At 35.1% G+C, this 12755-nt stretch overlaps 1 protein-coding gene across 5 annotated transcripts in view; it reads right to left on the bottom strand.

Moving 5' to 3' along the window:
• Positions 1 to 12755, bottom strand: part of GTDC1 (glycosyltransferase like domain containing 1) — a 416322-nt gene that overhangs the window by 14998 nt on the left and 388569 nt on the right. For 3 of the 5 annotated variants that reach the window (XM_037736612.1, XM_037736611.1, XM_017523174.2), the window contains 3 exons: positions 11021 to 11091; positions 10227 to 10318; positions 3012 to 5399 (listed from right to left, as the gene is read on the bottom strand). In XM_037736612.1, coding sequence (XP_037592540.1) covers positions 10244 to 10318; positions 11021 to 11091 — 146 coding nt within the window. In that variant the 3' untranslated portion in view covers positions 3012 to 5399; positions 10227 to 10243. Of the gene's footprint in view, positions 1 to 3011; positions 5400 to 10226; positions 10319 to 11020; positions 11092 to 12755 lie in introns of those variants that run through there. The other 2 variants (XM_017523181.2, XM_017523175.2) reach the window with 1 other exon arrangement.

Here is a 12755-nt window from a genome sequence, read left to right as displayed (position 1 = left end):
CCAAGGCAAGTCAACTGCTCCTCAGGCCCCAGTTTCCTACATCTCAAATACAGGAGGTTACAAAAATAAGTGCTTCTCAGGAGGCCCAGGGAAGTTACCTAAATGTATGAATTCAGCAGAGGGTAAGACCATAGGGAGTGGTTGGGGCCTGTGACAGACAGGGTATACTCACTGAATGCCTCCCTAAAGGGAGACTCAGAGTAATAATAAAAACAATTAAAATATTGGCCATACTACACGGTCTCTTAATATCCCTTTTAACGTCAGAAACGTGGGCCACAAAAAATAAACACCCCCACTGCCCTTTGCTGCCTCCTGCCAGCTGGAGAAATAGAAGGGAACTAGGGGTCCAACTGAGTCATGCACACTGCACTTGGTGCTTCCGGAACGGCACATGGCTGACAATGACAGCATACCACATAGCGAAAGGCTTATACAAAAAAATCTTCTGTTTCTGTAACACACTTCAGCTCCTAAATATGTCACTATATGTGCCTTAATTTTCTCGTTTGTGAAATGATATTGGAAACATTAAATTTGCAGATCTAAAGGATTTCAAATTGCTTGAGAAAGGTCATACTAGTATTCCTAGGAGTCACATCTTCTGGCACCACACCTCAGGCCTGCTATTTAAATGCAGTAATTGATAGGAAAGTAATATAACCATTTAAAATGATCTTCTAAGAATCATCAGTGCCTTAAATCAGTTTATAAAAACAATTAGGATCCTCTCCTTGGGGTTGGGAGAGGATAAGAAATCAGTCAGATAATGATAGATGATGGCAGGACACCTGAAAAAACTGATCCCAAATTCCAGTATAGAGAAATGGGCTGCAGAGTGAGCGGGGAGCCTGGTCCCTGAAGCCATCTGTGCCTCATATGCAACGAGGGCATCCCACAGATACCAGGGAGAACTCTTCCCCTGGGATAGACTGCAAGGAAAGGACAGAGACCATGATTCGCTCCTGTGTCTTGAAGAGGAAAGGGGACAGGCAACACTACGGGGACTGGGCAGTGTGGATGGGAGCTCAGAGAGCTCTTACGCTCTAACAGGCAGCTCTGAAGTTTTTGAGATCCAAAAGCCTGGGCTCATTTAACATCTGCATTCTTCTTCCTTTCCTTACCCTTTAAAAGGGAGTTTAGAGCTATAGTTTTCCATCTTGTGTTTGCAATGCCAGAGGCATCAGTTAGAAATGGTGATCAGCAGCCACAAGAAACGAACTCAGGGATAGTTAAGTCTGACTTTCTCCACAGCATGAGGTTTGGGGTGAAGTCCCTGCCTCCTGTTAACTAGAGAAAAGTCTTCTCATGCAAAGTTGGCAGTAGAGTCGTTTCTGTCACTGTCTGAGGGAAGCGGTTTTCTGACACAAACAATAGTTGAGGAAGCCAAGAAATGTTATGGACAGACTGATAGCAAAACTAGTAACATGCTTCCTAAAGTATTTATATCTCCTATCAAAAGGTATATCCAATAAATACACTGAAGACATGATGAAAGGTCATAAAGAATAGCAGGAAGCCTTTGTGTAGCATGACCCAGCTTAACAAACAGACCGCTCATCATGCAATGAATGCACCTCTCCCCACTTCTATGTTCTGTTCTTCTCTGCCATTGCTCCTCTGATGTAACCATTATTGGAAGTTTGGTTAATTCCCAGGTTTTCTGTAATACTGTACTTTAATCACACAGGTATATATCTTTGAGCAGCATGTAGAATTGCTTGCATGTTTTTAAAACTTCCCCAGTTATATTTTAATGAATAGCTTTGAAGAGAGGGCATAGGATGGGAGCATTAGTTGTCTGTACCACAATTCAAATTTTAAAATGAAACATGTTCAAGTTAGTGGTTTATAATATACTCTCTTCTTTGTTAAACATAAGATCTAATGTTAAACAGTCCCAAATTTTCCACTGAAAAAGATAGGAAGTTGGGTCGTCAATAGAAGAATAAGGCTCATGGTGCATGTCAGCATTAAAAGAAAGCATGGACTATCATTTGAAAACTGATTCTATCATTCACAGAAAGTATCTTTTGAGACCTAAGTGAAATTTATTTTGTGGCTCATAATATTTCTGGGTAGCAGATGCTTTCTCAAAAACAGATTTTACTTTTAAAAATATCAAATATAATTAACACCTTCAATATAAAATGAAATCTTTGCTTCCAGATGCATTTTAAGGTGTTGAAATTAATCTATGCAGCCCTCTATGGCTGAATTTCCATGGACTTATGGATTCTGCTGCCATATTGATGTCTGAAGGATTGAGAAAAGGAGCAGGGCATTTAAGCTTAACTGGATTTGAAGGATGCTTATTAAACCAGGAGCATTTTAAAAAAGGTATTTGCATCTATTTCTGATCAACACAGTATAAATGAGTAGGTTAAGAACCAGGTGCCCTGATAGTTGTTACAGAAACACCTAGCCAGAAACACAGATTAAGATTAGGGCAAACTGTGTTTCAAGACACTGCATCAAAGTCTTGATAATGGATGGACTTTTAAAGATACTTACAATTAAAATTGGAAAAGAAAAAATTAACAATCGAAAGTTAAAAAAAAAGACTAAATTTTCCATCAAACATACTCAAACCAATAAATGATGGGGGTGGTTGAAAAGGGAAACAATTTTTTTAATGGCTTTTCTTTTCTTAATTGCATTTTAGGTTTTGGAGTACATGTGAAGAACATGCAAGATTGTTGCATAGGTACATACACGGCAGTGTGATTTGCTGCCTTCCTCCGAAAAGGGAAACAATTAATGAGTCAAATTGTAGTCCCAATTATCTGCTGAGACCAACAAAATGCTGATAAACTTATTTAATAACACTCCATTCCACTAGGTCATGGGTGTTGAGAAGCATGTGTGCACATGCACATACACTCTTACCTATTTTTAAATGTTAAGAATTACACATTTGTAAAACTTTTTATTGCTCATGTGAACGAACAGCAACTCTGACATTACAGTCTTCATATTTTTTTTTAATTTTATAAACTGCAAATCTCAGCATCATGCAAATAAGTGACACCTTTAATGTAAGTTTTTGTTCTGGGAGGAATGTTGGCCCCAGCTAAAGGCAAAATTTGATTTGCATTTATGATTGTAGAAAAAATGCCCACATACAGGTAACTTCCAATTATATTTGCCTAAATCAGGAAAATGCATAAATGTTTAGTGCCTTTTTTTTTTTCCTATCAATTAGTGAGAAAAGATATATGGGTACTAGTTGTGTGTAGAATATCCTAGCCACTATAAAATGTAGGCCCATTATTTTCAGAATAGAAAAACAAAGTCAATAAAGCACTATTTCCTGGTTGTGAGATAGTATTATTTTGAGAAGATGTTGTCTGTGACATAGCACCTGACAGAAGCAAACTGACACATCTGGTTTATCCCAGTAGATAGCATAAAGTATAACCCTGCCCAGGAGAAGTGGCAAAGAATTTCTTATTCATATTTATATCTTTAGCTTTGCTCTCCAATGGAGCACGCCTGCTAGATTCTGAGTTCCACAGTCTTAGACGGGAAGGAACTTCCAAAATAGTCCTTAGCTCTTTGTTTTCTGGGTGAGGAGGTAATTTTGTTCACTGGCTTCCCTGTAAGAGTCTAGAAGCCAGTGCTGTGATGGCCCATCACACACTGTTGGTCTCATAAAGGTTGGAGGGAGGAGTCTATTCAGATGGAGCTTGCTGTTTCTGCTTCTTACTCTTCCTGCTTTTAAATTCCCAGGCCTCATGGACTCTGAACTCCTGATTTCTTTGGTATGCCATACCGCCTCTCTCCCAACGCCTTTGTCTGACTCCCTAACCTTATCTATTTCCTGCTTTCAATTTTGCTACCTGTCAAATGGGCCTTACTGGACTTCTGAATCACTGCCTTCTCTATCTAAGATGCCTGATAGCCTACTCAATCCTTCCAGAAGCCAGAGAGCCTGGCTTGCCCCTTGTCTAGCCACCTTTCCCTGGCTGTGCCTCACTCTGTGGTATATAGAAGTTATTCATTTCAAAAGCTAGGAAAGTTAAAATTTACCTGTCAGTAAACAGAAGATGGTTTATCAACAGACTTTACCTTAATGACTACAAATGTTTACCTCCTGCTTTCCAGAATGCAAAGAAAATCTTGGAAATGTCATAATATCTTACAAACATTTGCAAAACAGATCCTTGTTCATCCGGAAAAGAAACAATTGTATTCGTTGTCTCTGTCACAAGGAAAACATTCAGTGAGAAACATATAGGTAGATGTATACATCTATACGTAAATGAATATGCTAATTAAAAATGGCAGTGGGTACTTTATTAAAAACTTATTTTACCATCTAGCCATTCAAAACATCTTTACATCAACAAACACAGCAGTTTGACTATTGGAATCACAAGCGTTTATCTTGAAAAGGTTATATTTGTAGGTGGATGCAAGTATTTTTGAGAAATATTTCTATCAAAATTACTGGTTTTGTTAGAAGTATTTTGATTTCTCTATTTTTACCTGGGGAAAAAAATTAAAACAACTATGTCAGTGCTCATTTTATGGGCTAGATGGCCTCACTGTGTTTGTCATGCTTGTCCGAATTACAGCTGTTTATCTTGCAACTTTCTTTAAGATTAATGAAATGCAAATGTAACTATGTGAATCATGGGAATACCTGCCAGACCTCTTATTAATACCTTCACTTAAAAACCTATGCCTGAGAGTCATTAATTTGCTAAAAGAAAAGTGCTAAAGCAGCCCTTTGCCCACAAACAATTCTGCGATGCCTGCCCAATTAGTTCCGAAGCATTCTGATCCTCCTTACAGGCCTCGTGGCCCTTTGAGGACACAAGAAGGCTCCGACGATAACCTGGCAACCTAGGTAGAAACCCAGCCAAGTGTGAGCGTTTGAAGCTGCAGTTTGGCTGCCATCGTGTCGGCGAAAAGAAAGAATTCAGGCACCATGTCATCCAGTACAAAGGATAAAAACGGATTCAACCGGAAATTCAATGTGGCACCACATATGGGATACATGAGTGCGGTTATACAACAGGCCACATATTTTTTTGAACAGTCTCCTACATGTGATGCCGAGGACATGTGTAACCATCATAACGTCTCTAGGAATCTGTATTTAATTTGAGTTGGGGTGGTGGCAGGGATTGGAGATCTGAAGCCGCCACAGGTTTGTGGCAGATGGCTCTGTGTCAGCTATGACAAGCAGCCAGGCTCAGCTTCCTCTGCAGATTTTCTTTTCTCTCTGATCAGGTAAATATGGGCACACTCTGGAAAGTTCTTCAGATTCTGCCTTAGGCTGCAAGTTTGTGACTTAGCCCCATCTGTCACAAATCTTCCCTAGGTTCTGTTGTAAGCAGAGACCTGAATTTACCATGTAGGGCTGCCCAAGAAAATGGAGTGATTTCACCCTGCAATGAGGAGGAGGGAGAGAAGAGAAAGAAGTGAAGAGCATTAATGACTGAAAGATGAAAGTATGCTGAAAATTTATATCACAAACTTGCATCACTTACGTCAATTACATTTCAAAAAGCCACCAAGTAAATGGTTCTTGAGTTTCATCACCTCAGGAAATCTCAATTTCTGATTGGTTTAAAGTGTCGTTGTATTTCCAACCAGAGAAGAAGGCTACCGCTTTTTGCAAATGGGTATATTCTGTTGCACACATATTTTTTGGTTTATGTTATGAATGACAGCCATTGGAAGTTCATCATCCAACGTTTAACTTTCATAAAACACAAGGCATAACACTATACATACAAGTTTTTGCTAATGTAAATTTTACTTTTAAATGATTAAGACACAAAGATAAATGCCACTACTGCTATTATGTGAAATTTATAAAGCGCTTCCTATTTACAACAGGTTTGTATTCATTATTTCATTATAGCAGTACCTCAGGGTGAAAATGCTATTTAAAAACAAAATATTCTTCCAGGTTTACAGATGAGTCATAAAGAGGCCAAGAAAAGCACCTAGAGTCAGGTTGCAAATGAGTAAGCAGGGAAGGACAAAACCTCTAACTGATCTTAATCAGCCAAAGCATATCTGCGATGCTAAGTGGCTTTTTCCTTTTATTTTATTCAGGCAAATCAAAGGAAAGCCAGACCAAATAAAATTGAGGGAGGAGTGAAGAATGAAGGAAGGAAGGGAGAGAGGGAAAAAGAAAGGGAAGGGAGGGAAAGGCAGAGGGGAGAGAGAGAGAGAGAAAGAGTGAGAGACTGAGACTGAGAATTTGCCTTAATTGTGCTGGTGCAGTTGAGAGATTTTAGAATTTCTTAGAATGTCACAAGCATTTAAGTTATCATGTTTAAGGAAAAAGTAAGGACTCTATAGCAGTATTAAAACTAGTGAGCAGCACCTTATTCAAATCTAAAGTTTAAGCTCAAATTAAAAGGGAACTGTAAAGTGACCAGTTTCTTGAAGGAAGCGAAGTAGCTTGGCTGTGGTTCAGGTATAGATAGCTTGACATAATCAAGATAACCACAAATGGCTTTTCTGGGCAATGAGTGTGAATTGTAAGCTTAATTATTGTTTGGAATTAGTTTCAGGCAGAACTCGAAAAATTCTTTTCTCTTCCAAATAACAACAGGTCATAAAGGTTTTGTCATGTTGGAGAACTTGAAGAGAACAAAAAAATTAGCAGCTATCACCTGAAAAAATCTTAAGAAACTACAAGTCACTTTGAAAAACCAAAAGAAAGAATGGCATCTCTCTTTTTAAACCAGAGAATACCATTCAATTTATAAATAAAAGTAAATGAAAAATGAGACAAGAATGAAAATCTCTTCTGTCAGTCTGAATGATGTCTACCTTCTACAACTGCCCTATTTGTACCCTTACATTCATTCATTTCAATACTGGTAATGAGGAAATAGCTATAAAATGTCTTTCAACAGCATTTAAAAATATAATGATCAGGATTCTCTAAAAGCATGAAATACTAATCTCAAATAATTGTTGAGAATTTTCAGTAAGTAAATTCACATAGTGTAATAAAAGTGAGGCAAAAAAAAAAATAGCAACAACTTCACGATATTAGACTTGCTTGGGTTAGAAGGGAAAAACTATTGTTAGTTTACAAAGTCAATCCATGGCTGATTCTTTTGTGATCACTTCTAGAAACCTGTGTTCAGGTTAGGCTTAGGAGTCACTGAAGAGGTCCCTATTTTATCTCTGTGAGAAGTACGTATCTGGTGCATCTGCCTGACCTGAAAAAGCATGTGTCGACAGTATGAATTTACAGTCAATGACTAAACTGTAGACATAAACTTTCTAAGAAGTGGTTTTATATTTCTTGAATTAAGAAAAATGGTTTTAGATTTATAAAAATTATTAAGATACATTTAATTTTTGCATGTACTAGATTTCTGTAATGATCCTAAGGGAAGTGTATGCGTGTGTGTGTGCACGCGTATGTGTGTGTGTGTGTGAAAGAGAGTGAGCAAGTACACACTTGCATGCAAATGAGGAATTTACACATTTCAGGTCTGAAACTATTTCAGGTGGGAAGTCAGAGACACAAGTGTTCTGTGATAGATGGAGTCACTTTAAGAAAAAAAGTAAATTCTGTTTCTGCTTTTCACTTACTAGCATTCTGTTTCAAATCCTGCTTCAAGTTATACACCAAACTCTCACTCATATTGAAAGTATAATGTCTGATGTGAGAAGAAAGCCAAGTGTTAGTAGCCTTATTCTAGTCATTAAATTTCTAAGTGTGAATCCATATGAAAAATCCTATCCTAAAGTGAACTCTATATGATAAGAAGTTGAAATGATTTTAAAATGTAAACTTTTAACAACAAAAAAAGAATAAGGTGTAAAAATGTAAAAGGAACAAATTAAAGAATTCAGTGACATTCTATCCTTTTAGATCTTAGAAGCATATGTTTTATAAAAGCAAAACAGCACTGTCCAATGAAATAAATCTAAAAATAACTCCCAACATTCTTTTCACAGTACGCACAAAAGATCTTCTCCGACTGCATAAGAAAAGTAGGTAAAAGCTAAAATGCTAATTCTCTAGTATTTAGCAAAAGCAAATGTTACCTGAAAATGTGTCTATTTATAAAACACAAGGTAAAAAATTACCATAACTTGTTGTATCATTATTATAAAGGCTTAGAAGGCACTTTTTTTTTTGGCTTTAAATCCTATAACAACACACAAGCTAAAACTGTTGTCCTTCCTGTGCTTTTAACTCTATAACTTGCAACATGCCAGTTTTTCCTAATAGTTGTATCATAAAACTCTTGATTACTTAAAATTTTAGACTAATTTATTAATTTTTGAAATTTTTAGACAATATCACTAAGCACTATGGATGAAGGGATATGTGAAAACGTATTATAGATTTATAAGAGAAAAATCCATGGTACACAATACTTACAAATGAATTATATAAATAAGCTCTTATAAACACTTTTGCATAAATTACTAATTTATAAAACTTTGAGATGCAAGTTTTTAGGGTGTACAAACTAAAATATATTTAGGTACTAACATGTAACAGCTCAATGAAATATCATTTAAAATACAAGTTTTTGTTTAAGCTGTGTGAAGAACAATTTGGTATATTAACAACATATCTCTAAGCTGCCATTCCTTTTTTCAGAAGTTGTTTGTACGATAAATAATTATAGCTATGTTATGGCAATAGTTGAATGAAAATATTTCAGCTGGACATCTGCTTTCTTTTCTTACTAGAGGTAACTTGTTGCAGTGACTTTTGAAATAGTTAAAAATTGCAGATGCAGAGTAACAGGGCTAAGCAATGTTACAAACTGATACATTTAATGGTGGAAATACATTTATAAATACTTCACCAAAAATTCATCCAAAAGGAGGAAAAATCAATAATTTGACTGAGAAGTCACTGAAAATAGCTTTGTGTCATATATAGAAAATAAATTCAAATTTGTACTAATACTTGTATTTCCTCAATTTTCATTATCTGCATATTTTGACAGTCTATCACATGGGAAACTAGTCGATTGATATTTCATACAAACAAAACTGCTACTGAACTTTAAAAATTAGGAAATATTGAGGTAAATCTTGGACGACTGTTTCCTCTGTGGAGCTTCCCATGTATACAATACAATAGTATTGACTCAAGGAGTAATACTGAAGCCGGAACTGTTCAGTCAGCATTTTAAACTATTATGAGCTACCTTCTGAACCATTGCCAAGTTAATAGACAATGAAAGATAATGAGCTTGAAATTGGGTGTTAAATTGCATTTTTGGTTCTCTCTCTTTTTCTTGAAGTTTAACTGTTTCCTGTAGAAACAAGGTCATGTTTTGATGTATCACTATGTAAATATGTATTTTAGGCTATGAACAGGGAAAGGAGAAAAAAAAGGCAGAGAACTGTATTTCATGTAGAAGGTTATGTATTAATGTAGGAAAATTAAAATATGCTGGATTATAAAACTGCAAGATTGTAAACTATACTGGATTTATGTAAAATGAAGATGCTACATTTGAAGAATATAAAAAGGTATATTACTCATGGCCTAGAGCCACCTTCAAAACTCATAAAGCAGATTTATCCTAGTTCAATTACTTAGACTTTTAGTAGGGCTTCTTTGTGTTACTGTTTCAACAATGTAAAATTCTTGATTCAAATAAGGAAAAGAAGATAATGAACGAGGAGAGTGAATAATGATACTGTTTACACTATTTTCCCCTTGCCATTCAGAGATGAGGCTGACATTCTAAAGGAACTGGGGATTTTTATTAAATTGGATAAGAGAAATATTCAATTCTTAAAAATCACCTTTCAAGTAGTTCAAAAATGAACATCAAACTTCACTAATGTCATTCACCTGAATTTTTGAGGACTAAAGATTTCATTATGATGGGAAGAAAGGCTTATCCTCATTAGTATAATTGTAGAATCTTTCCTTTACTTCCTTTTAAACTAATGAGTTACATTAATCCAGGTTCATTTTTATAAGCCTCTAGGGGCTACATGTAAAGGACAGTCATCTTAGAAAACAATAAATTTAAAAAAAAGCATGTATCGTGCATTAAGTGCACGTATTTCATAAGACCTAGGTTAATACAACTGGCATCCAGTTTAATTAATCCTTGTTAGTGTAACAACTAATATCCCTCCCTAGCATGTTTCCTTTAAACATTAGTATGTTAATTAAATGTTTTTTTTTTTTTAAAGATTTTTCTTTGTACTTCAATATGGCGTTTATACCATGTAAATCTCTTCTCAATAACTACCTTATAGAGATGTTTTCTTATAATAGCTGGTCTCTTGCAGAAATTCTGGAGCCTTTTTGAAAGCTGTTCAGGTGTTGAATACAGATATTCAGCTGCAGGAAAAACAGATACATTTTTAATGAAACAAAAACCTCAAAGCACACACTCAATATTAGTCACTTTACTAATTAAAAATGCATATTGCTCTGTGCCGCCTCGTGTTTTACATTATTTAAGCATGATTTTATAAGGTTACCTCAGCTCACAAGGATGTTTAATGCTAAATAAGACTGTGTAGTTGTGCTGTTTAGACATCTCCTTTGGGTGATTAAAATACATTATTCTAATGTAACACAATGCATATGTGATATATTTAGTGATGAGAATTTTTTCAGAAAACTCGTACTATAGCCGTATGTACCCTGTAGAACAGTTGCATATTATTAACTAGTCAATTGTTTAAATAATTTGGTGTGACTTTCAGTCCCTGATTTTTCTCTGTGTGTATCATTAAAAAAAATCTGTAAGCAATTGCAGCAACATTGATCTGCTTATAAAAATCCATCATTATGGGATGTGTATGCTAACAATGAAGAATGTTATTTGAAAACTTGCTTTTTTGTTATCTTAAAAGAACAGATGGTAAATATAAGCTTACTCTAATGTATTAAAACACATAAAATTTTCCTTAACACTAACATGTTGACTTGCCAAATAAACAATTGCTCCTGCCTAAGTTTATTTTCAAACTTTCTAATTTAGCATGAATCATATATTAAATCTCAATAAAGATGAAGGCACATTAAAGCAGCTACCTGGAAATATTTCGGGATAAACCAAATCTTTAGGACAAAGTGGGTAACACCCACAGTACACAGCTTCCAACCTAGAGAAAATTTAGAAAGAGTGTAAGAATATATTAAAAAGACATTACCGTCATAGCCAGAAAGTGGTTTTGTTTGCCTAAGTTAACAGAATGAGCCCAGAGTTAACTGGGACAAAAAACATGGTCGGCAGTATAATTCTAAAAGCCAAAGTTGCTCTTTTAAAAGATTTTATTGATCATATATGAATTTCATAGAACAGAACCAACAGCATATGTTTTGTTCACTGAATTAATCAAAGCACAGCTCTGCATTTTTTTTTTTTTTTTTAAAATACTGTTTAACACATTTTATAATCAGCAGATAAACACATGTAACAACATGGTAAAGTATGGACAGCTTTTCTTAATAATGCTGCAGAGCCTCAGAATGTTCATTTTTCAAAAATGTTTAAATAAAATAGCAAATACTTAACTTTAGCACTGTAGCTGTAGAAAAGGTTGAGGCACTTTTAAAAGCATCAGAAAAAATTTTACAATCTGTTGTAATGGGGCATTTTCATTTTAAGCTCATGCTTCAAAACAATTTGTTATTATGCAGAATGTAAAACTCTTCCCCCTTTTGTTGAAAAACTCTCATGAAGATTACTTTAGTGAACATTTTGCTTTCTTGACCAAAAATTCAGCTCACTTTCCATTTTATCAGCAAAGAATACTTGTATTATTAAACAAACAAATATGAAAGTTTCACTTTGTGAGAGTATTTCCCCATGGACCCACCTATGGGAAGTTTTTCTTCACGTCACAGTAGAAGGGTTAAGCAGAAGCAGAGTATTGCGTCTTCCTTCTGTGTTAGCTCTGCATAATAGCTATTGATCTGACATATAATCAACTTTAAAGATACCACTGTCATTCTGTTGGCTAGAAATTATGCAATGAAATTCAAAACACCCTTTAAAATATGTTTATTTTCTGAGAAACTCTGAATTGCATCCAAAATGTTGACCAAAGGGGAAATTTATTTTGAACTGCAGATTTTTTTCAACCCAAGAATACTCTGAAGTCATGTCAGTGTTTACCTTGTTTATTTACAGTGATGAAGTACATGAAACTTAAGCTGTTTTTAAGTGGGTGATGTTTTCCCTGTTTTCCTATGTTAACTGAAATTAGTTTAAATGAAAAGTATTTACTTTGAGCTGCAAATTTTGGAAAAATATTGAGTTCAAAGTTTTGCTTGAGAACTGATAGATGTTAGAAAATAATACAGTGGGAAGGCACAGGTTCTGGTTACTGATTATTAATTTCAGAATGCAAACTAGTATCTATTTTTTTGATACACACATAGGGTACACATAGAAGTTCTTATTATAAGCACAGCTATAAACTACACTGTGACTGTATTATAAAACATTTACAAAAGTTTTGAGTTTATAAACCAATGATATTCTTTATGGACCAAAAGAAAGCATGCACTTTATCTTAAGACATTCAGTTTTTAAATGCTGTGCCAATTGAAAAGCAAATACATATGAACATTCTCTTATAATTACATAAAATCAAAAGAGTGAAGTCATAGGCATTTCAGAGAGTGCACATGTTATCTGCCTTTTAATAATGGATTTGAATTAGAGTATTCTGTTCCCCGAAAGAAAATTGCAGGCCAAGTTACATTTTGAGTCATCGTATGAATATGTACCATGCCGTTTCCAAAAAACCTCTGCTAATTA

Source organism: Cebus imitator, unplaced genomic scaffold, assembly GCF_001604975.1.
Source record: "Cebus imitator isolate Cc_AM_T3 unplaced genomic scaffold, Cebus_imitator-1.0 Scaffold27, whole genome shotgun sequence".
NCBI lineage: Eukaryota > Metazoa > Chordata > Mammalia > Primates > Cebidae > Cebus > Cebus imitator.
This window is presented reverse-complemented; position numbering and strand designations above follow the sequence as displayed.